The sequence below is a fragment of the Python bivittatus genome, unplaced genomic scaffold (genome assembly GCF_059951505.1).
Source record: "Python bivittatus isolate LINGU-HERP-01145 unplaced genomic scaffold, Pbiv_v1 ctg000960_np1212, whole genome shotgun sequence".
Classification (NCBI taxonomy): Eukaryota; Metazoa; Chordata; class Lepidosauria; order Squamata; family Pythonidae; genus Python; species Python bivittatus.
Window position 1 is genome coordinate 9,172,124 of NW_028277124.1, and position 25,690 is coordinate 9,197,813.

Sequence of the window (25,690 nt, forward strand, 5' to 3'; positions counted from 1 at the left end):
CTCACAGATCAGGAGTTCATACTAATTCAAGCATGTATCTAGAGATTCAGCAGTTTCTTTCTTCTCTTGAGCCTGTATTCCAAGAGTTCAAACTACAGCTAGGAAGGGAATTGTGGAAATGTCCACAGCTTTAATTATATAAAATCATGTATTGTTACTATATGAAGAAGATGAATTGGCTGCTTTGCTCGACCTATCAATACCTGGGCAATCAGAGCAAGATTTTAAGCTTACGTGGTGAATGTGACAAGTGCTCTTAGTGGCAAGCAGCATCCTCAAATATTCTTGTGCAGCATTGCTTCTCCCCACCCCACCCCACCCCCCACCCCTCCAACAAGCTCACCTCTTCCTTAGAGCATCTATATAGCAAAGGACTGGAAGAAATATGCATAGCAGAATCTCCAGAATCTGTCAGGACCCTCCTTTAGGATCCAGTCTTGTTTGGATGTATTGGCTGTTTTCACTTCAGTGAAAGATGTTAACAGACAAAATTATGCTATTTACATTCTTAGCCTGGATATCAGAGGACATTGTCATTAAGTGTCATCTGGGACCACCAGACTTTGTTTCCATCTTAGGGGGTGTGTAGCATGGAATGTTTTTGGCGGAATGTTTCAAAGAAAGAGAACACGCCCTTCTTGCGTGTCGTGGCCCCGCTGCTAGTTTTCTGCAAGGAGGGTCCTGTGATGGGAAATGGACATACAGGCGAGTCAAGCGACATTGTCCTTTTCAGCTTCATGATGGAGTGTGAACTATTTTTTGATCTCATTCGTGATGTAGAAGCCACTAAGCACTTTTGATACTGGACCTATCAAAGAAACACATAAATTACAGTGAATTTAGAGATGATATAGCCAGTCATAGCTTACAAAAAACGTAGTTAATGTTTGTAGTCCTTTTTTGTCCTAAAACTCTTCTCCCTATGATATAATGGCAAAGACTCATTCAATTGCCCGGTGACTAAAAGATATAATATGACAACAGTTTACCATTGCCTTCTTCTGCAATGTCTTCCTTTCTTCCTTTCTCAAGCTAGCCTACAGATCTAAGATTCCTTGTGATCTCCCATTCAAGTTTGACTAGGTCCAACCCTGCTTAGCTTTTTCAAGATCAGCCAGGTGCTGTTAGCGGCTATCCTTATCATGTAAGAATATGACAATCCAGTAAGTTATTTGGAGAAACCTGAATTTAAATTGAAAATACTCATCCAAAATTGCATACAGGATTCTTCAGATGGAACTGACCAGATATTTTATAATTCACCTAATAACGGAAGCTAAGTTCAATTATTAGGTGATATTCTGATTTTCTGGCTAGACCCTTATTGTCAGATATGGTGCATAACATTATTATACCAAACAATGATCTCAACAAAAAGACTGATTTTCACTGATTCTTGGGATGCTCTATAATGTTCCATTAAGGTCTTTCTTTCTCTTTTTCTTAGAGCTAGGCTGTAGGGAAGGGTTCTGGCAGAATGGCTTAGAACTCCTCGGTTGGACAGACTAGCATATTTCAGGTGGTTTATTCTGGCTGGTGATAACCAGTCATAATTTTGTCTTTTGGACATGACTTGTTGATCTTTGTATCATGAGTCGCTTTGTGTGAGATGGGTGGCTCTATAAATGTGACAAATAAACAAACAAACAAACAAACTTTTTATCTTCAAGCATTTTAAAAACGGTGAGAACTGAGGCAGAAAACAATGGCTTCTGTTTGATGGGGAGTGGAACTGAGAGGGGTAGGAAGGTAAAATGTAAGCAAGTTTAAGAGGAAGTTTCTTTAGATGAACAATATGTTTCATGAAATCTGCTCTGGTTTATTTTACTCTCACAGCATTTACCATGCACGCGGCCTGTACTGCTTCTGAAATGGTTCCAGCATCTGGTTCGCACCAAAAGGCTGTGCACTGGAAACGTTGTTTCCCCATGTCAGCAATGAGTCCAAACGTGTGGGCATCTCTCCCAACCCCAATAAAAGTCACGTAGCGGACTTGGCATTCCCAAATGCAGGGATCTTCCTCCTCCTCAGCCTCAAAGAATACAGAAGAATCCAGTCAGATTACACTAAGAATACAAAAAGAAAAATAAGTACTCATTGCATTTAACTTCAGTTGTTCTCCAGGTACTAGCTGCAAGCTTTGGGTATTCTTCACACAGAAATCATATTTCTACCTTCTTCCTTTTCTTTTTTTTTAAATCCCCATTCCTAATACAAAGATGGATTATGTGTCCAGCGTCATAAAACTGATGCAGTTACTTTTGGGTTTGGTGGGGGGTGGACATCTTGAGACAGACAGCTAGATTACATAGAACTGTAAGCCATGGTTTGTTTTAACCATAAATTATTAAATCAATGACAGTGGTGCTCAGATATTGTGCTAAACTATAAACTATGCCTTACAAGTCACAATGGCTGAATTTTGCCAAGGCAAATTCAAACAAACCACATTATGGTGTATAAATCCAGCAGACAGGGCTTGAAATCTGCAGTTTATAGCTTAATGCAATATGTGAGAAATAAGTGTTATTGGAAGAATAACCCAATATGGCTGTTTTGTAAACCTAAGTTCCACTCTGAAGAAAGCAATACTTAGAGCTCATTGAAATCAGTGGAACAAATCGGAGGTAACTGTATCTGGATTTATCAACCGTCTCTGAAAACTGGTATTACTGAGCAGGTTAATAAAGGCCATGAATGATCCTTCAACATTTGTGATTGGTTTTCCAAATCTATATTTAATAAATTAAGTTGAACTATATGTAAACCCCAACCAAAGTTAAGGACATTAAAGCTCTCAGTGGGAGAGATTAATGCAAGTGCTTAATTTTCTAAAGGAAATCAGTTGAATTTGTAAGATACAAACAAAGCTAAGCACATTAAAATCCAACTGACATCAGTGGAAGAATTAACTATGTGCATTGCTCCCTCCCACTGGAATCAATAGATCATTAAAATATTTAGCTTTGGCAAAACCATTTAATTCTGATGGCAAACGGCTAGCACAGATTAAAGAACTACTGCTGGAACCCTAAGCTTTCTGACCAGGGAATAATTCTATTAAATTTAGTAGAATTAATTTCAATAAACTTCACTATAACTCTGCTATAAAGCTGCTAATATATACAAATATCCCTGGGGAGAAAAACACTGAAGATAGCAGGGCTTTTTAAAAATATATGAATATAAGTACATTGTAATCTAGACAAAGTGACAGATTAAATTAAGCTTACTAATTCTCTTCTCCTGAAATCAGTGGCACTCAAAAGTATAAAAATTGGCTAAATTTTGCCAGATTTCATCTATTCTGATTATGCTTAAATAAACCCTTAAAACACTTACTACTTTTGTCCCATTGACAAAATAATCAGCTGAACTGAGAAGCAATAATCCTAATGAATACTAATTAAAGCAATACTTTTTATGATCAAATACTGTTAGACATGCAGGACTTTAGAGATTATGGAGATTATGGATTTTGCACCCCAGGTCTGATAGCAAGCTGATCAGGGGTCAGCAACCTACAGCCCATGGGCCAGATGTGCCCACCAGCCAAAATCATCCAGACCTTGGTCCCAAAAAGAAATATTTTTACCCGACCCATAACAGAGGGGGAGAGAGTGCTTGCTGCCTCCTCAGGAAATGGTGGCGGCGGCAGCAGCATGGCTTCTGGCCCCCATACAGAAGAAGGCTGCCAACCCCAGCTCTAGGTAATAGCATTCAACCAGTGGTGGTGAGGAAAATTGCAGCTACCAGTTTTTCACCCAAGTAGTTCCTTGGCCAGTTACTCGGTTTCTGGGATATGCAGAGCAAGCAGGCCACAGCACATGTAGGAGACAGACAACAAGGTTCTGCTCAGATACTTGGTGGGAAGTGAAAGCTTCCACTGTGTACGATATCACAAAGAGCCTTACTTCAGTTTGATCTGCTTGCATCACTGAGTCTGAAACACTAATCACAGCTTGAATCCACTGCTCACGGTTATGGCCGCCCATCAGAGTTTCAATGGCATTGTTTAGCACATCAATCCCTAAAGTGCCAAGGCAAGAAAGAAACGAATAAGCCAAGCCACTTTTCACCAGTAGCTGCAGAATAGGTACTTTCAGGATCCAGGGTTTGAATTCCAGAACTCCAGTCAAGGCAATTTGGCTGCTTAAGATTCCTTCCAAGACCAAAGATGTAGAAAGGTAACTAAAGAAACCGTCCATTTTGAGATATTTCAAGAGAACAGCTAGTTTGAGAGAAATATCCATCTACCCAAAAGGAATGTGCTAACTTCAAACACTGAGATTTTTACCATTTCTAGTTCTTTATCCTTAATGGATTCCTACACCATTAACACATCATGGAAACTTGTAGCAGGTACAATAGCAAGACAACATGATGAACTTGTTGATTTCGTGACAAAGAGCTATTAAAGGGCTTCATTATAGATTGTCACATTTATTTTTTAGCTGAAATACAACCTCAAAGAAAAACAGTATTTAACTCTTCATTCCTTGTGCCTTTCCCAATTAAATCTATGCCCCAGCCTGATTCCTTACATGGTTTTAACTCAAGAGCAAACCGCAATACAAACAAAACCAAAAACCAATGGATTTTCATTTCCATTCAAGTTGCCAGATCTCAGTTGCAGAAAATTAGAGTTTACAGTTTCTCTTTGCTGCCATTTACTGGCCAGCATATAGCTGCACATATTTGCAACTCAGACCTGACGTTCATGTGGCCAGTCTTAGAATGTATCCAGTATAGAGAAGAAAGCATTACTAAACAGCAATCTCGTCAACAGAAACATTCCTTTCTGCATATATCTGGCACAGATTCCTGTAAGCATACAAATCAGCCACCTATTGCAACCTATCATGTGGAAGTTAGTTTCACAACTGTAGAAAGGCTAATCTAATGAACCACAGTACACCTTACAGCTATTATGAAGCCAGCTATAAACACAAGCTGCAGAAGTCATTAAGAGCTACCTACCCATAGATTTAGATACTGGTAAGCTGCCAATATAGAAAGCTTTGTATTTTTGGACAGACTCTCTCACAGCATCCAATATGTCAGCTGCAGGAACAAAAGAAAGAAAACAGATTTGTTCCAATCTATTGTTCAGAAAATTAATCTCAGGGCATTGGAAATAAGGAGATACTGAAATGGAATGAGTAATCAGTGTTTCAATGTGATCCCAAAGTAAGTCCCACTGAGTTCATTCATTGGTCCCTAAGACTGCCATCTATCTAAGAAATGCAAGTTTTTATAGGAGGTACCAAATACTGCATTGTAGGTTATATTAAGGGGGCAATCAAGATCACACCAGTTCCTTCCTTGTTTGAAAACAAAGACTACCAGTGAAACCCCTCTCTGCAGACTGCCAGAACACAGGGACTTCAACCTGGCAGTAACTCTTTTGGTCATGTTTTGTTGGCACAGGTAGCCAGCTGATGTGTTCTTCACTGACGATCTCTCTGACTTCCCACCCATTTCCTGAATTGTTCCACAATTATAGCTGACATTCAATTGTGTATTTTCAAATTGGACACCATGGCAATCTACTATTTCCTGCAACTGCAGTTTAGTTCATGGTGCATCAGGAAAGGTATGAGAGACCTCCGTTCCTATTGAGTGAGACAATTTACCACGCATAAGATTCTGTGAAGGCCAGACAAGATCCATCCAAAGATAAAGACACCAAGCGACCAAGCCAAGTGAAATTCAGTGAATCATCTTTATACAGAGAAATTGCATTTTGTGTTATTTGATCTTTCATCCCTATGCAGAGGTTCTTTTCAGGGTAAGATAAAGAGTAAGCGTTCTTTAGATGACAGCCCAAGGAATAATTGCTGCATTTCTGTAATTGTAAGGAAAAATAAAATGCATGTAATTAAACAGACTTGGTTTTAGAATCTTGTTACCTTGAAGAGATATGTCATTTGGAGAGATAGATTCAAGGGTGACGGATCGAGTGAGGCTATTACTTGCCACTGCTTGCTCAGCCATGATCTACAATATAGAAAAAAGCCATTACAGCTTAACTTAGTGTGGTTTCATAGTAAAACTCAGGAACAAAGTCCTGCCTTGAGAGGGCTACGTGGAAAAGGAAGGACAGCTACAACACTCTGGATCTGTATAGGCAGAAATAAAAACTCAAATAACAAGTCCCTTTCATTCAACAAATGTAATCTGATCCTCTGTTTGATTACTCAGAAATAACTCCAACATAGGTTAGCTGAGCTTACTAACAGGTACACAGATTTCAGGCTGCAACTTACTTTTTCGCTTTACTGCTTGATTAGCAACCACTAGAAGCTTAGTTCTGATGAAGCCAGTGGACAGCATGGTTCAAAATAAGTTTTTCAGAACAACAAACCAACTGGGACAAACGGCTAATGTTCACAAAATGAGAGCAGGCTGCACACTTTGTACACTTTGATGACTACTAGGGATGTTCACAAGGTATGGTAAATACTATGCACATAAAAAACAGGCAGAGCTTCAATCACATGACCGATTCCATCTCCATAGTGACTCCTGGCCTGAAACTCAACTAAAACAGGTCCAAATAAACAGATTCCTTTAGGATCCTTTGTAACTGCTGTCCAACCACCTTCTTAACAACCTAACCCCCAAAAAGAAGGCTGGAGAGAGGTCAATAGTTACCCCAAATCATTGGGTACAAGGATGGCCTCTTGAGCAGGGAGCACAACACCACTGCCTTCAAGGCCAAAGGAATCACCCCATTCTCTCAAAGAAGCTGATACCATTGCATGGACCCAACAAATCACCTCCTGGGTCACCTTAACAATCCAGGAGGGACCTGGGTCTAACAGGTGGCTGAACTCACAGTTTGAAGGACCCTGTCCACCTCATCAGGAGTCACAGACTCAAACTCACCCCACATAATAACATCACAAGATCATGGCCCAGGCACCTCAACTAAACTAGCTTCATCAGAGTTCTAGAGTTCAGGACACAGAATAATGGATTTAAGCAACCTGAAGGCAGATTTTAACTAAAAGTCAAGAAAAAACTGTTTTACTGTAAACAGTGGAACCAATGACCAAGAAAAGTAGTAGGGTCCCCAACACTGGATGTGCCCAAGCAGAGTTGAATATGCCTTAATTTGGATTCCTCTACTGGGCAGGGGGCTAGACCTGATGGCCTAAAAGGCCCCTCTCTATACTTCTAGGATTCTTTCATTTTACATCAAGCAACATCAATTTGTAGTCATCCACAATTACTTCTGTTTTGGGTAAATATGATCTTCAGATCAATGCAACAACCAATGCAACATGGCACCATAGTAGGGAAGACAAGAACCAATGGTTTAAAAACAAACAACAAAAATCAGAGTTTTAATATTTTAATTGATTTTTTATTTTTTTAAATTCAAATAGCATTTTAACATTTTTAAAGTGATGTGCAAAATGAAGGGGCTTCTTGATAGCACTCTTCAAATACCATATCATTGGATAACATCAGAAACTGCAATCACATCTTCTAACTACATTCTAGGAATATACTTGCTGATAGCAATGTAGATGAGAGATAACAGACCTGATCAATCTCATTCTTTCACTTTTTCTCTTAAAGTGAAAAAACAAAGAAAGTCAATGTATATAAAATTTAGTGAATGGAGTAGCTCCAGTAAAGGAGAAGTCTGTGGATCACATTTATTTGAAAAGGAAACTATGAATCTAAAATTATCTCCCTCAAGAAAAGGAAAATCAGACAGAAATAATCTTATTTGTCTGCACACAGTCAGCAAATTTAAGATCACCCATTTTAAAATAAATTATTGGGGGAACAACTCAGTTAATGAGCAGTTGCCTCTTTTGCATATATAGAGAGAGTTGTTTTCTTCCTTTGGACTAATTTATTCTAAACTGAAAAATAATTTGGGAATGGGAAAAGCAAAACGCTTCAACAAGCAGGTGAAGATGAAGAAGGCTATTTTAATTGTACCAATCATCCAACATTTTAAGATTTTTATCTTGATTTGACTGAAATTGCCTATTTAATTTTATTTTTAAAAATACATATTTTGAGTGATGTATGTGCTTGTTGAAATATTTTTTGATAGTTGGAAAAAAACTAACCCAAATGAAAAGTTTATTACTACAATTTAAAAGCCTGTTTGATAATGGGAATCATGATTCTTGTACAATAGGGATAGACAACCTGTAGCATTTGCAAATATTACAAAACTACAACTCCCAGCAACTCCAGCCATTTTGGCCAATAGTAAGGAATGCTAGAAATTATAGTAAAGCAGCATTTACAGTACCACAGGTTGATTATCTCTATCCTACCATATCATTATCAATGTGTGTGTATGTGTATATACAGTATATACATACACACATACATACATATACACACACATATACAGTACATTTAATTCTAACTGAACTAGAGCTGATTCAATTCCTATAGGTCTCACAATTGTCTATCAGGTTTCTTATGAAATGAAATGATCAAATCATAATCCAATTTTTAATGAAAATCAATCTGAAAAAAAATCTGAATTATTGCTACTTTGTAATGTTTATACCTGCTTCCTAAAAATGAAACTTACATCTATCTTTGAGAACTAATGAATATGTATCAAGGTTTCAGCAAACAACAAGAGTGGTCTTTCCTTTATTAAAAGAATAAACAAAATCTTCCTGGTAGTAATTTAAATAATTAAAACTGAGTCTTCCTGAGCAATTATTAAAGTCAATGTTATTTAAATGAAATCCTCTGCACCACAATATGTCACCATTATTACATCTGACAACACTTTAATCACCCCTGCCCATTCCCAAACCTGTTCTCTACACTGAAGATTAGATAACCGTCATAGGCAGAGGGCCCTGGCCAGATTTCATCAGGACTTCAGGAGTGTTCAGCCCACCATCTGTCAACTAGACCTGCTCATACAGCAGGTCATTCTGCTGAAACTGTGAAACTGTGCAGCAGAAATATAAGCAGTACTGTATATAGAAAATAAGCTGGCTGCTACATATACTGATCACTTATAGCTTCCATCGAGAGCATAACCAAAATCTCTTGTTTACAGTCAACCTACATGATTACTGCATCTGTTCAGATGCGGAAGACAGACATACAACAGAAATACACAAGTGGGGCTTAAATCAAGTGTTTCTCAAAATACAGTAGCCACCCATGAAATGGAAAATAGATCAACACGATTGCCATGATTATTTACAAGAGAGGCTCAAAAAAGATAAAACATTAGAACTTCTTGTAATTTACATCTACAATTTGCAAAAAGTCCATTTCAAAAGAAATTGTTATAATTTGTCATATGCCTTGAGAACAGTGCTGGATTTAGGCATAAGCTAAACAAGCTTCAGCTGCGGCCTCACAATCCACAGGGCGTCACAAAATTTCAGAATATCAGTTTTCTGATTTTGCAAATGAGTTCATTATTGCTTATATTAATAAAAGGGATACCAATTACTTATTTTGTCAGCATTTTGTGTATATATTAATGTATCTTAAAATTATTTTTAAAATTACATTTAAGTATTGTTTCCAGGATATACTATGTTATAATCTGTGAGAGAGATAAAGCCAGTCAAATGATAAACATGTAATCAGTAAATGTATTCATTTGGAAATAATTTGTATTAGTCGTTTTAAATATCTTGCTATTAAATAATTAAAAGGCATATACAGATAGTCCTCTATTTACAGACTTTCGAGTTACGAACTTTCACCAATACAAACAAACTTCTAACCACTCCAACAATGAAGGTCCTGGAAGGAAGGTCCTGGAAGTTTACGGTGTGCATGTGTACATATACCTGGAAGTGTACAGCGCATCATATATGTATGCCCGGAAGTTTACGGTGCACATACTTATATATGCGGTGCACCATAAACTTCCGGGTGTACATATGTGGCACACCATAGTTGGACTTACAGACAAAATGGATTTCTGAACAGCTCTTGGAACATAACCTATTTGTACGTAGAGGACAGTCTGTATATGTTTTCAATTTTTTTTCTGGCAACCCAAGGTCCTGTTTTGATACACACCTTAGTGAGACCTTCTGGTAAAACTTTTTAGCAAGGGGCCTCCAAGCTTTATATAGCTTAGGGCCTCTCCAAGTCTAAATCTGGCACTGCTTGAGAGTTTCAGAACTAATTCACCAACTTTTCCTGTGCTATTTAAAAAATTCCACTCCATTCTTTCCCCCTTCATTTTTACTTGTTCTGACTCTGTCTGTTTGTTAATTTCTCCCAAGCTGCTCTGTTTTCTGTACTCATTCTTATAGCAAATTCTCTGTTCTTTCTTGCATGCTTTGTTATCTGTAGTGATCTGCTGTTTTTTATTCTGAATATAATTGCCTTTTTCTATGCTGCATTGACCATCAGGTCATGCAACTGGTTTTGTCCTTATTGCAGCTCCTCAGATGTGAGTAGACAGATGTTATTCTATGGGGTTCTACCAGTGATTGCAGTCTCGGACCTTCCCACTTTAGATGACTATATACAGTGCATTATTACCTTTACGAGCTATCCAGGTCCTAGCACGCAGTATCTCCTGGTGGTCAATGTAAAGTAAGAATACCACACAGGATATACACTATATAAAAAAGAGAGAAGTTATGTAAACCCTGTATATGGGGGCATGACATAATATAATATCTGTATCTCTCTGCTCTGAGAGTTCAAGGGAAGGTGGACTGGATATACTATTCTGATAACTCCTTCTATGCAAAAAAATCTGCAACTGTGTGTTTTAAAAAATGAAATACTACCTGTACCTTCAGCTTTGTCTCTTATCCACGAATGAAGGCATTGTACATTTCAAGTAAGCCACCAAGAAGTAAAGCTGTTATAAAAGCTGCCTTTTCTTTCTTCACCAATCCTTCACTAAAGTTTCACCACCTCTAAGCATGGCATTTATGTGTCCCTGGGTATCTTTGCCCTTCTCCTCTGGTATTGTATTCTCAAGAGGAACAAGGTTTGCCCTTTCATGCAGTTTTCCTACATGAAGTTTGAAGTATTTTCATTTCTGCTTCATCCAGACAGCTTTTAGTCTGCAAATATAAACTATAGAAGAGAATATCTGTAGCTCAGTGCGAGTGATGATGTTACCTAGTCGGATAACGAAACATGTGCAAGCAAACAACCAAGCTCAGAGAACACCAAAAACTCCACAACATAAACTGTTTGCAATTATTCAGGACTACAATAAAGTGATGCAGTCTGTAAACATTTGTACAATAAGCAGTAAAAGTACAGTTGCGAGAGAATAAACTCTCACTGCTGCCAGGAATAAGAACAGAGAGCTTGCAGCAAATACAGGTAGCAGGTAAGACTGGGGAAGGTAACAAGGGAAAACATGCAGAGCGTGGCTTCTGGAATTCTTTCTGACCCCTTCAGCAGCAGTGGCCATAGGAGGTGTCTCTGTCTTCTTCTGTGTAATGAAGTAATGTGTCACATCTGAATGTTTGTGTGCACTAGGAAGCTCAAGTGGACTGTATAGGCTATACTCTGAGTCATGTGACCAGGAAGTGGTCCAAGCCACGACCCAGTTGCATCTCCCAGGAGGATCTTTGGGGGGATTTTTCAGGATTGTTTGTCTCTACCCTCCCAACTTCATCTGTTCGGTTTTCAGAGAATTTTCATGTAGAGACAGACTGGCAGAGTCTCGACCCCCTTTACATATTTTTTTTTTCCATTGAGTTGGAAAGTATATAAAGAGACAGAATATTTCAATATTCATTTTGTCTCCCACTCCTGCAGAATGAAACATAACTGACATTAACCCATCTGTTACTTATTTACAGCACTCAAAACTCTTGACGCTGCACTAAAAGTACATCTCAGAACCACAACTCCATATATAGCGTACGTGGGTCTGTGTGCACATGCATGTGATGTGTGTGTGTGTGCATGTTCATGTATAAATGTAAAGAACTGTGCTACAAGTCAGGAGGGATACCTTGGAGCACATTTCATGCAGGGCTTTGGCAATAGCCTTGCCAGGCACATTGCAGTGGAAGACATGGCACTTCAGCACACACGTGTCCTTGTCACTGGCCACGAAAGCAAAATCCCTGCAAGGAGAGGAGAGCCCAGTGAGCAAGAGCAGGGCTCCAAGCACTAGCTTTGCTTCAGGAGGAAGAGGGGAACTTACCTGTCCCTTGATCAAGCATAGCATGTAGGGGGAAAAAAGAGTGGTTAATGAAGAGCATCTGAAGCAGCTACCCTGTTAATAGCCTGGGAACAGGTGGTGATCCCATTTAGTAAGAGTAGGAAGAAGGAGCAGAGGGCCCCATGGGAAGGTCAGGGTGGTGGTGGATAATCCTCACTCCTCACTTTTGCACCCCACAGCACCTATGGCTTAATACACTCACTAGGTACAACACACAGACTGAAAAGTTGCCCTTGGAGTTCTACTTCAGTAAGAAGGTCCCCTTTCTCCTCCCATCCCATGATTACTCACCTGCCATTGTTGCAGCCCACGCCCCAAACACGGATATTGATGATGGGCTGGCAGTGGATGAGGCTGTGATCCAAAGGATCCACTAAGTTCATTGTGTCCTCCTTGAGAATCATCACCATGTTTTGGCCCTGTAAAGGAAGGCCAAAGAAGTGTGAGTGGTGCAGGAATGAAAATCCCTCGGCCTAAGCCTTGCTTAGCAAAAGCTGTACCAATGAGGAAGGACTGTGATTGGAATGCTTATCCTATGGTATCTATAAAAGAGAAAGTTCCTTAGCATATGTGAAAAGGCATAATTCTCCTGGCTCTCATTTCTGGATGAAGGCAACTTCATATCTCTATCAATGTAATTGGGAATGAAAGCTAACAGCAGTGATTGAATAGCTCCTTATTATATGAAACACCGGAGCTCTTAGCATAAATTTATCTAAACTCATTCACAGAGTCTAAGAAAAACAGTTCTAGTGCAAAGCCTAGTAGTCTGCTCTTGGAACAAAATACAGTACCTGCATTTTGATTATTTTGTTTTGAATAGGGAACAAATGCATCCATTTTGACCCAAGCTGTTTCAAGTGTTTTGTGCTATTCTGGCAGCTGTGATTGGAGGGTTGCTTTATCTTCAAAGTCTTTTGAATTTTCCTGCTTAGGCCAGTACAGGAGGCAGGACCAGCCACCTCCCTGTTGCTGTTGGCTTAGACTGGTTGGGAAGGTCTGGGGGGGATGGAGTTCGGAATGAAATAGCAGGGGTTTAACAGCACATAGATGGAGCTATTAATCTCACTGTAATGCTGTACATGTGCTACAAATTCCTCTTTGCACAGCTTTTTAAGATAGACACACAAAAGCAGGAGGAACTTATGGGTGGGGACTTTTATTAAGAGATTATGGTGCTTTTTTTCTGTCCTGTTCCTCCCCCAGTCTGTTTTAGTTTAGTCTATGGAAAGTTGGGTTAGGACCTCTTGGAAACTAGTGGTCTACTGAGTTTGGCCTTCTTTTAGGTCTTCTTCCACATTTCCCTGCAACTGGCCTGCTTACCAGGACTTTGGGGTTTAGTTCAGGCCTTTCAATGGTTTGGAGCTATGCACCATCGGCCCAGAGTTTCTGTTTACTTGTACCATGCCTTGAGATTCAGTTGGGACCTGGGCTTGATTTTCTGCCCTTGGTGTCTTCTGTAGGTCTGCTTCAGATGGCTGTGGCTGTTTGGTTCTGCTGCAGACACTGTAATTGGCTTTGATCACTGGGCTTCCTTGCTTGCCTTTTCTTTCAGTTGAGCTGTTCCTAAGGCTTCCAGACATTTTTCCAGACATTCTCCCACTTTCTCTATTCCCAATTCTCCAGACTTCCAACTTTCCCTGACTGCCACACCCACACACTTTGGGTTTTCTGCTGCGGTGGTTTTTTTTTTATTCAGGAAGAACCAGGCTGCATTGACAACTTCAGTTAGTGTCTTGGGGAGAGGGAGATGAGCTTGGCCATGTCAAGTTCACCTCCCGCCCAGCAGTTCATAAAATTGTCCTTTGCTGCCATATATGTTTTTGAAAAAGGGACTGGGTCATCCCATACTTTATCGCTCAGCTGATTAAATAATAAAACATCAAACAGATTTTTTTTTTTTAACTGACTATACCCCACTGCCTTTCCTCTTTGTACCAGCCATTTTGCTTAACGTACTACTTTAACTTTCAAGGCTCTGCTTTTTATATTGGTAGAAACTGAATATAAAGCCCAATTTTAAAAATCTACATGCCCTAGAGCCATTTAGCCAAACATAATGGGATCAGGCTACGATGGAACAGAAGAGAGGCCTCTGGAAACAGGAGTGGAAGCACCCTCGGGTGCCAACCTGCCTCCAGGTCAAGGAATAAAAGGAAATACAAGAACAGTGGAGTCCAAGGAATTAATGGCTGCATTCAGAAAGGGGGACGGTGGAATTTGCCAAGAGAAAACATGTGTTCACCTAGAGCAAATATTTTTTCCTGGAGTTGTATACATTAGGCACTCACCTCACCCCATCTATCAGCAGGGCCCCAATGGTCACAACTGCTTTGAGAAAGTTGCTGGATGCAATTATTCACGGCAATACTGCTTTTGCCTGGGGCCAAGTCCTCCTCAGGAATCTCAACCCAGCCTAAGGAGCGCACAACGAAACACTGGAGAGAGAGAGAGAGAGAGAATGTGCATCAATAGAGCCTCAGCATTCTAAAAATCAAGACTTTTCCTTCTTCATCTTGCTTCAAATTCTAATGATTCATACTTCTGGACAGGGCCAAAACATTTTGTTTGCTTGACCTGCAAGTGCATCACTCATCTATTGTCAAACTTTAAATGTCTAATTCATTACCCACATAGGAAACAAGTTGCTCCAGCTGCTGTTTTTGAATGTCAGGTTGGTATGTAATAAATCTGCCCTATCCACATCCAACAATGTCAAGGTAAATTTGTTACAAAAATATATTTTAAGAAAATTATGTTTTTGTTTCTTTCCACTCTCTTTTTTTGCACTTAACAATGAAAATAAAAATTAACTGAATAGAGTAATGTATATTTGTGAGGCAGAACACCTTTATTTTAATAATGATTCACCAGAAATAATGAATTGTTCCTTAATTTATTTACAATGCTACCTTTTAGCCAAGAAGTTTACCACTTTATGTCAAGCAGGCCAAACAGCCAGCCTTTTCTTGGACTAGCCATGGCTAATACTGTAAAATAAAAATGAATGCCTTTAAAACTTAAAACAGCCAGAAAATTGTTTCAGTCTGTAATCAATAAACAGCAAATACATTACAGCATAGGCAGTTTTTATTAGATTTTCACATGGCCAAAGCAATTTATTGCAATCACTGTGATTTATTGCAATCTTAGATATTCCATGCTACTTCAACAAGTAATACTACCTTGTATCTAATATATGGATTTTAATCCCTCAAGAAGAAATATAGAATATTGACTGGGGTAAATAAAGTACAACTGATTAACAGAGAATGCAAACATCTCTTTCTTTATTTGATGTATAAGAGGGAGGATAATACATGGTTATTTTTTGATCTATTAGATTTTTTTTTCCAACATGCACCCAATACCAGTAAGCAGGGGTTTTTTGCGATATAACTACATCAAAGTATTCCTTAATGTATCAGAAAAATGACATAGTTGAATATATAAGTGTAATTTTTTTTGTTTAAATAAATGAAATTAGTTTGAAAATTTGGAGAATTGTACTTGTTCCTTCCTTCTTGTCTCTCAGTTGCTTTTTATTTTAAATATTACATCAGGTGACAACAGCATCGTGGTAAGATTTTTAGTCCCAATTGTCTAGCAGTGACTAACTTTTTTTTTTAAATTATCCCCTTTGTACTCTCAGTACAGTTAGTGTTCTTTTAACTGTAGAATGTACCAATGACCTTGTTGGCCTTTGTTTTCCAAACATTAAAGACCTGAACTTGGAACAATCAATAGAGAATTATTTATTTTACAAGAGGCATTACTAAAAGAAATCCAAACAAAGTCCAAGTTGAGAAAATAACACAAGATCACCTGTTTACATCAGAACATATATTTTCCTGTGAAACAGAATTCGCTTACACTAATTTCTGGATCTATTCATTATTATAAAAATAAAAAGAATAGAGGACAGTAAATAAGCATTCTTGATTCATGTCTTTCACTGTACTAAGGGCTTTAGAGAGGTACTTATTCTGTCCCCATTATCTTTGACTATGTTCATTACAAAGTGGTTTAGTAAGGGATTAGATGTCTATGATCAATATTTGTTAGCTAAAGTTTTTTCCCAGAAACTGCTTTGAGTCAAGGTAGATAAGAGCTTTATAAAGTGCACATAAAATGTAAAATAAAGCAGTGATAATCAGTGCTTTAACCTTTTCTGAAACTGCTTGTTTCTCATGTTGGATTTATAGTTCAAATTATAAGATGCACAACTCATAATTTTAATTTATTAATTTAATTTTAATTAATTACCTTTTAAAAGGTAATTAATTTAATTAAAAAATAAATAAATTACATCTTAGGGAAAATATTTAAAATGCATGTGTGTGTATACATAAACATATACATATACATATACATATACATATACAATTTTATATGACTAAAATAATAGTTTTGATTTAAAAAAGAATGCAACTGGGACCAGCAACTCATTTGTTAGCAAAGCAGTCACGAAGTGAAACTGCGACTGTGCTTATGAACTTTCTTCAGCTTCCTTTTGCTTTACAGACCTGTGAAGGTTGTAAATAAGAGGATTAGTCGCAAAGTTACTATTTCATCACTGTTGTAACTGCAAACGGTCACCATACGAGACAGTCGCTAAACAAGGACTACCTGTACTGTAACAATCATCATTTTAGAAAAGGGACTCCTTTAATGTGTGAAACAGAATTAATACCTCTTCCAAGATGGTATTTGCAGTTTTTATATGCTTTACATTAAAGTAAAATCTGTTCATTTCTGCCATATTTTCTGGGGCATGTTTTTATCTTTTAGTAATTTAAGAAGTTAGTTTGTAGTATTTATTTTATATACTCTCTCTTTTACATAGTCTTTTATATGAACAAAGACTTGTCAAAACTTGTTAAGAAGGTTGCCATTCTAAACTTATCTAGCAACATGTCCCACTGACCTACTTTTGATTGGTTATGCACAGTACCTACATGAGTGTGCTGTAAGGGATATTAAGGACGCACTATAAAATGCAGAATTGAGATTCCATTAGCAGAACGATACAAAAGATAATATAATCTTGCTCTAAACTCTCTAAAATGAGAGTTCTTTGAGCTTATAAAGATTAGCTTGACTTTGGCATTTTATGGCAAGTTCAAAGAAGAGCAAATCTATGAATTTTATAAGCAAGGACAATACTGAACTCATTCCATTTATTCCAGAGAAAGGTTTTTCCTCAGTCAAGCAGCTGAGCTGCATACCCCTGTGTCCCCCACCACCCCAGACAGTACCTTGGAGCCAGGCTCTGGGTTGCCCTGATGAAGATCCTCCTCATGCCAGGCCAGTGATGTCCTGGAACAAGTAGAACAGGCAAAGTGCCAATACAGGAATTCTCAGATAAGTGAGCCACGCTTCTGTTCATTCTCAGAACAAATTAGAGGCAAATTCAAATATTTAGCATGCCATTCCATTTAATTCAAAATGGTAACCAGCACTTGTACTGGATGTGGCCAAAGATTTATTGCAGGAGACAGACAGATAGATTTTGTACCCCAAATGCTTTCTCTTCTGATCTAGAACAGCAATAAACATCTACTTGAATAGGAACAGAAGAACATCATTTTTAATCAAGAAAAAGACTGAACAAAGAATTGTGGAAAGAAAGTATAAGTGCTTCCGTGGGCATCTGAGCAGATGATCTGTGTTACTTGTGAGATCATCAGAGGAGAAAGTGACTATGTGCAGGTACTCCATCTCTTTCACTGAGATTCAGTGTACCTAGCAGCTTACATCAAGTGGCTTGCATTAACAAGCCTACCTCTTGGAAGATGAAGCCATCGGACTTGGGATAAATCTCTCCGTTGGCACACATCTCACCATAGCAGATTGAAGGTCCTGCATAAGATCAGAAAATAAGCTCAAGTTTGTTTCTTTGTTTGTTTGTGAGAGTAATGTCCCACTCTTCAAGACAGCTCTCCTCCAGTTTTCCTCACAACTACCCTGTGAAGTAGCCACCCAGCCCAACATCTTAGTTACCACATCACACTGGTTCTCCTGATAATTCCTTTGGCAGGAAAAATATTATGACACTATTTTAGGGCTCATCTGAACAGAATATTATGTGACGATTATACTGATCATCCAATTCTCCCTAAGCCACAACTTAGTCTATCCCCTCCAGACCAATCTGCATTGCAGATAACCATAGACCAAAGGAAGCAACAGATGGTAGACAGTTTTCCTGAGACTCTGAAGTCTCAGCGAAGAAGTCTAGGTAGTACTGATCTACCTAGATGGATGGTCTGACTCAGCATATAGATAAATACTGTATATATATTTATAAGGAACAGGGCATACAAAACGTGGGGGGGGGGGTCTCCTGCCCACATTTTTACAGTAATGCACACACACTCTCCACTAGCTTTCTCTGTAAGACAAACTGAACCACCTTTTTAATAAGGACATATTACTCATTAAGAATCAAAACCTGTTAAGGATAGCCAAAGTTATATATTCAAAGAGGCCCTAGACTGGATATAGAACTATAGATAGGACTGTTCAGAATATTAAAACAGCTCTCAAATCTTCATTAGTTTATGGAAGTCACAGAATTGGGAATTTCATATTTTCTGTGGATGATAATAGCAAAAATGCTAAACTTTGCTGGACTGAATGGGATAAAATATGCTTTTGCCAGTTGATAGGGATGTTAAAATCCAGGATGTCTCCATTACTTTCTATGGGCTGTTCTTACTTCCACCCTATAAATAAGGTAGAGGGTTCAAACTTACTGAAGAAGAAAGACCCTTCAAAGGGCCAATCCTACAGATGTCTAATGAATAATATACACCTGAGTTCAATAAGACTTATTTCCTGGTAATTATGCATAAGATTGCAGTCTCACTCTGGTCATTTGTACCAAAGATTATTGGAAGTGCTCGACCTACCAACAGTGGAACTTTCTAAAACAAAGACAAGACAGTCCATAGAAAATAATGGGAACTGCATCATAACAGGAAATGTAATGGGCCAAAACAAATATAGTCAAATGAAATTAAAATACTTATGCTATTTCTTTTGAACATTTTTTGAACTGTGACTGAGTTGTTCTACTCAGGTCATGCCCTCAGGATGGTAGATGATTTTGGTGTCAGCTTTGAAAATCTCTTTCTCTTTAGAAAAAAACAAGAAGATCATGCAGAACTATTGCAAATAGTGTTAGGAGAGCTGAATTAACTTGTTATTTTCCACAAGATTCCAAATTTCTATCCACTATAAAAGATTTATCTTTGCATTTATTGACACACATAAAGAAAAATCTAGTGGTCAAAATTATAGTGGAATCAGTCCTCATTTGGCGGGCAAGAGTGGATGTACACATTGCCCTAAACTATTGTTTGTTTTAATGGTTTATTAAATAAGTGAAAATGGTTGGGTTCACATATAACATTAAGCAATAAGTCATAATTTACAAACCACAACATCTAGGATTACCCAATACACTAGTGCCAACCCAAGTAAATCACATGCGCTGTGAATCCAATCAGAGTGTGAGGATGATACAGTTTACAATAATAGGACTGATAATATGTCAAAGAGATACCGTTTCTGGAAATGCAGCTTCCCCAGCATGACCCAGACCAGAAGTGCAAGAGGGGTGTTGCCATTGGGTGGTGCCTGTGGGCACATGCCAGTAGTAAGTACCAGAAGAGTCATGGATTTTCCTCCATCCTGAAGGAAGATCAAGCTCTGCTTCCAGATTCTGGTCATTCCACAGGTTATCTAAAAAGAAAAGATACATTAATGGGAAAAATGGAAGTTTAATTTCAAACCAGTATGGAGAAGGAAGGTACATCAAAATGTTACTCAGTTTATTTTTCTGATTTAAGAGCTGTGGACATTCTTTCTGTGGTTAGTTTACCATTTCAGCTGAATCAAAGTCCCTAGTTTCTTCCCTTAACAGGCTAAAGTTGAAAGTTATTGTTCATGGTTGTACCATAGAAGTTGGAAGCCAGTTTAAAAGATACAATACACAAACCAAAGATGTTATTTATCCTTCCTGTCTCCAATCACCCCAGCCCTACCTGAGGACCATTCAAAGCATATAGCAGCACTAGTATCAAGACATCCATGATTAGCCTTCTAAACTGCTCAGACTGGCCTGCAAGTGCAGTTCACTCCGCCGAGGAAGCGTAGGAGGTGGCTTGTTTGAGGCCCCTTTGATGACTTGGAAGGCTGGTTTGGCTAAAAAGTTGGAGACTTCCCATCTCTGCTGTTTTGTAGTTGCTGGGATTTGAGAAGGAGATTCAACTGAGGACATACAGCTTCTGAGCAAGGAAGTCTGTGCAACAGCTGGAAATAACAACTCTTTTGAATCCACAGGTTTCCATTTTAACAGAAGCCACAGAAAAGCAAACTGATAAAGTTAAAATTCAAGCAATTCAACCTGAAAAAAAAACAGAGAACTGGAGTCTGAGAGCTTTAAAATGTAATCCACTCCAATTTTATATTTCATTTTCTTCTCTGGGATCATTCTGGGAACTCTTATCAATTCCATCCATCCCGGTCATTCGTTTTTCTTTTTCTTTCAGGATCAACTCACAAACATGGCCTCTCTTTCCCATACATTCCTACTCAGCCTTTCAGAAAACCTGGATGTACATAAAGCCTGCCTTCTCTCCACATGCATAACCCCATCACAGCTCTCTCTGCCTCCCTTCCTTCCTTGGCAGCTAAGAACACTTGACAGTGAAGGGCTGGCCTTCAGCCATCCATTGTCCATACTTTCTAAGAGCCAGAGGTGCTCAAGGAGATTAACTCTTAACTTTGAAACAGTGCTGGTTAGTCTGTTTTATTTTACAGACCTATTTTAAGTCTCATCAAGGCACTTTACAGGAAAAGAGTGGATAGGTGGCATCCCCAGGAACATTGGTACTTACCGGCACTGCATTGGTTGCCTAGTGGCTCCAGTAATGTCACACCATGCTTTCTACACATTCTGATTAAGGTCTCAGGCTGCAGTGCAATAGCTGCAACCCAACAAACATTTATTCTGCAATAAGACGCAACCCAATCATTGCTTTTTCCAATCAGTTACAGTCACTATCATACAATGGTAACATATAGTCAGGGGGTGGGGGGGTGGATCTGTTTTTACAGGCTTCCTAGCTGCTAAATATGCTGGAGGGCTGCCACTTTCCTTCCACTTCCCTCCCTTTCCCCCCACCCCCCACAAGCCAAAGTAAAAACATCAAGAAAAACTCCACAGTGGAGTAGAAAGCAAACCCCATCCCATTTTAGCACTGAAGATTTTACCTAGCTAGGTAATGAAACGTTTGCAAGAAAAGAACCAAGCACAGAGAACCCCAAGGACTCCACAGGGGAGTCCATGTCACTGAAGACCATAAAAATCATAGCTTTCATGAGAACCTGGTAGTACATATTTTCTTACATCTTTTTCCTTTCACGAAAAATGGGTACCCTGGCCCCAGAGATGAAAGCAAAGCTAAACATGTAACCTGGTTTTTCCTCAGCAGAGGAAAAGAGGACAGTAACTGTAATTGTATTTGCAAAAAATACTCAGGTCAGCAGGGCCCTTTATTATCCTATTGATTCTCTCCGTCTGGAGGCAGTATCACTTGCAATACAATTACATACCGTTCTATATTACTAAGCTGCATTGAATTTAATTGGATCTTGCCATCTTTAAGTCTCATCAATTGGATCTTGCATCTTTTGTCACAGCTCAACCTGCTATCAAAAGTAATACACTGATGGAGTCTAAGCTATCTGTACCTAACTAGGAAAAAGATTTAGAGGTCTAGAGGATAACTCAGTAAAGATGTCAACTCAGTGTAAGGCAGGTGAAGGGCAGGTAAATTTCATGTGAGGGGTTAAAAAAAAACCTGCTATAAATCTATGAGACATCTGGGATGGTGCATACAGTTCTGGTCACATTTCACAAAGAGCTGGAAACCGAGAGGGAAAACTGTCAAAGAGGTCAATGCAAATGATCAGGGGGTCCAAACATATTTTTTATGAGAAAAGAATTGAATATTTAGTATTCTTTAGCTTAGTAAAAAAAGCAACTGAGGGATCACAGGATCAAGGTGTATAAAATCATGCATGACAAGGAGAAAGTAGATGGAGAAAATACTTCTCAGAACATTAGGATTGGGATTTATCCAGTGAAGGTGATTGGAAGTAAGTTTTAAAGACAAAGGCAAACTCTTTCTCACATTGCACATAATCTGTGAACTTCGTTACCACAGCACTTGAAGATGGTCACTAATTTGAATGGCTTTAAAAGGGTATTGAATAAATTTATGGAGGAAGACTTTCAAAGGCTGTTAAACTTGATGACTCATTATTACTTCCTCATTAGAGACAGCATGCCTTTGATGATCATTGCAGAGGATCAATGGTGGAAGAGGATATTAACTATATCCTGCATCTAACTGGCCACTGTGAGAAACAAAATGTTGGACTAAGACAGCATTGGTTTAATTTAACAGGGCTGATCTTATGTTCTAATGTCATACTTCACACCAAGCCATAAACCAGCAAATCACTTTTTAGTTAGCATATTGTATGAACACCGCTATTGAAAGCCTGGATTCAGGCATTACTCCACAAAGCCATAATTTGTGTAACCATTGGTGGTCTTGGTTTTTTTCTCCCTTTTTAAATTAAGACTGACCTGTTGCACCATAGTTGATAGTGCCACACATACATGGAACCATATGTGCTGGACAAGAATAATTTCCATTAAATGTAGGCGTACTATCTGGGATAAATTAAAGTATTTTAATAGGGTGAAGCCCAGTTCTTGATTCTTTGCTACCTATTTTTAGATTAAATGGGCCTGTTGAGTCATAGTTTACTTTCTGCTAGAGGTAATCCAGTTCCATGTGACAAAGGACACATGGGTGCATAATTTGAGGACACCTCAAATTTTTAACTGTAATTGTCTTCTGAGATTATTAGAGAAAAAAAGTATCATTTATGTCTGGACTTTGAAGAAGCAGAATAGGAAGAGTATTGATACTTTAGAACTTTGGTGTTGGAGAAGACTCCTGAGAATACTGTGGACAGCCAAGAAAACAAACAAATGGATCATTGAACAAATCAGCAGTTCTCACTAGAGGCACAAATGACCAGCCTCAAATTATCCTACTTTGGACACATTATGCAAAGACCTAGCTCTCTAAAGAAGGCTCCAATGTTGGGAAAGGTGGAAGGAAAGAGCAGAGGACAAGAGCAAGGTGAATGTTGTACAATAGGAGCACTGTTGGAAGACCAGAAAGACCACGTTAGGGACAGATAGTCATGGAGAAAATCTATCTATATGGTCACCAAGAGTTGATACTGACTTGATGGCACATAATAGATTAATCAATCAATCATTTATGTCAAAAAGCAGAGTATCCTAATTATGGAGATATGTTTAATTCTATACTGATATTTTGTACAAACATGGGATTGGAAACAAGTAACCAACTTCCACGTTGTTCATAAGGGAACTTCTTCAGTGAAGACACAGTCCCAATACTTAACGGGGATGGATCAGGTAGTTCCTTATTATCTCCTAATTTTATCTGTTGTACTTTGCTGTCTTTTGGAACTGAGAGGCTTTTGTAACAAATAATAAGGAAGGAAGTCTATGGTTCTACCAGCATAAGAATAGAGTGACAAATGTCAGTAGAACATCCTAAAATATCCTGGCACCCTGTTTATCTTGAAAAAAGATCTATCATCAGAGACCTAAGATTAATTACATAGCTGAGATCCAGGCACATCTAGAAAGCTCACCTTAAATTATGCTGAAACCATACATTTTATATCCATAAAAATTATGTAAAAGGACTACACTCATGATAATATTTTTATTTAGCATGCATTTGCTTTCATTTCATGTTTCAACAGAAATGTTTTCAGTCAACTTTTCCTAAATAGGTAGGTAATTGCAAACCAAGCCATTTTAAAGGTAGAGAACATTGCATGATATAGTGATTAGAGACAAATAATCTGAAGGCTTTCAGTGTGAAAGTATCAGAAAACTGTTTGTAGATTTCACAAAAATCCTCAGAACAACAATAGCTAGCAATATCTTGTTTTTGTAAGCATTCTTGGGAATCTACTGTATACTCTGTACTTTGTGCTGTATTCCACACGAACTTATTTAAATGTTCACCTACTGATTAAGTAAATAAGGTACACATATCACATGTCACGCAAAACCAGGGCCTGAGCACAACGCCCTTCCAAAACTGTTTCTAGATCTTTCAGTGTGAATTGGAGTAGTTACATATAAATGGCAATTCAGGCATTTTGCAATTAAAGGAAACGTCTGGTATAAACAGAAAGGGTAGATGAATATTTTGAGGAGTCTGCATGTCTATATGCAGATATCTAAGTTCACACTGAAAATTCCAGAGATGGGACAGAGGGAACAGTCTCATTCATAATAGCCTGCTATATCTATACAGGTAGCCCTCATTTAGTGACCACTCATTCAGTGACCATTTGAAGTTATGACAGCACTGAACGAGGAGACTAATGATCGGTCCTCAAAGTTATGGCCGTTGCAATGTCCCTGCGGTCACATGATTGTGATTTGGGCATTTGCCAACCAGCATGCAATTACTATGGTCACAGCATCCAACAGGCATGTTATCACCATTTGCAACCTTCACTGCCAGCTTCCAACAAGAAAGTCAATGGGAAACCAGCAGGAAGTCACAAGTCGCAGTCACATGCATGATTCGCTTAACAATTGCAACCAGACCTGTGGGAACTGCCATCATAAGTTGGCATGGTCATATTTAGACAGGGTTGTAGGACCTGTACTCTGTAGGATTTTGAAGATGTCAGCATTCTCATATTTATTTCTGCTCTGACCACGCTGATTTACAATGGCAGTTTCTGCAAATCCTGTTACAATCGTTAAGTGAATCATGCATGGTTGTTAAGCGAGATGTCATGTGACCTCGACTTAGTGACGGAGTTGCCAGTCCCAATTATGGTTTTTAACTGAGGACTTCCTGTAGTCTGATACACAAGACTATCTTTGCAGCGGCCCCCAAAATCAGATTTTGGGTGCAGTTCCAGTAGTGATAATTACTTCTCTTCAATAAAATTCTACCAAATTACACATTCAAAACATTTATTGTGTTTATTTTGTACTGCTTGGAAACTAAATTACAAATCTCCAATCACAGTCTTGTTCTGTTCCATGTTCTATTCCAAAAAAAAAAAAAAAGAGTCTGGCTAAAGTTGGGAGTCAGTAAATCAGTCTAGCAAGATGCTTACAGCCAAAGATTTACTTAAGCCTGTGATTCTAAAGCCAAGAAAGATTAAGTACTGGATACAAGATGGGTTGGCTAGAAGAGCAACTGTTGTCTAGGCAAAGGTTGAAATACCTAAGAAAAGAGTTACTGGTCTCAGGTTCCAACCCAGGGGTCAAAACAGACTGAACCAATCACCTTTACCTCTAATACTGTACTGCCTTTTAAAGGTCCCAGCAGCAGGTCCTCTCCAGCTCAGCTA

The 25,690-nt window shown here is 38.5% G+C and overlaps 1 protein-coding gene across 1 annotated transcript; it reads right to left on the bottom strand.

The window, feature by feature from the left end:
- Nucleotides 1–334: 334 nt before the first annotated feature.
- APBB3 (amyloid beta precursor protein binding family B member 3) lies at nt 335–25,690 on the bottom strand. The gene is made up of 11 exons (XM_025173010.2): nt 19,746–25,690; nt 17,961–18,037; nt 17,434–17,494; nt 14,467–14,613; nt 12,467–12,594; nt 11,963–12,077; nt 5,913–6,000; nt 4,981–5,064; nt 3,915–4,030; nt 1,844–2,032; nt 335–808 (listed from the first exon to the last, which is right to left on the bottom strand). Exons 1-11 carry the CDS (start codon nt 19,995–19,997, stop codon nt 575–577), a joined length of 1,491 nt encoding a protein of 496 aa, XP_025028778.1. The 5' UTR covers nt 19,998–25,690; the 3' UTR covers nt 335–574.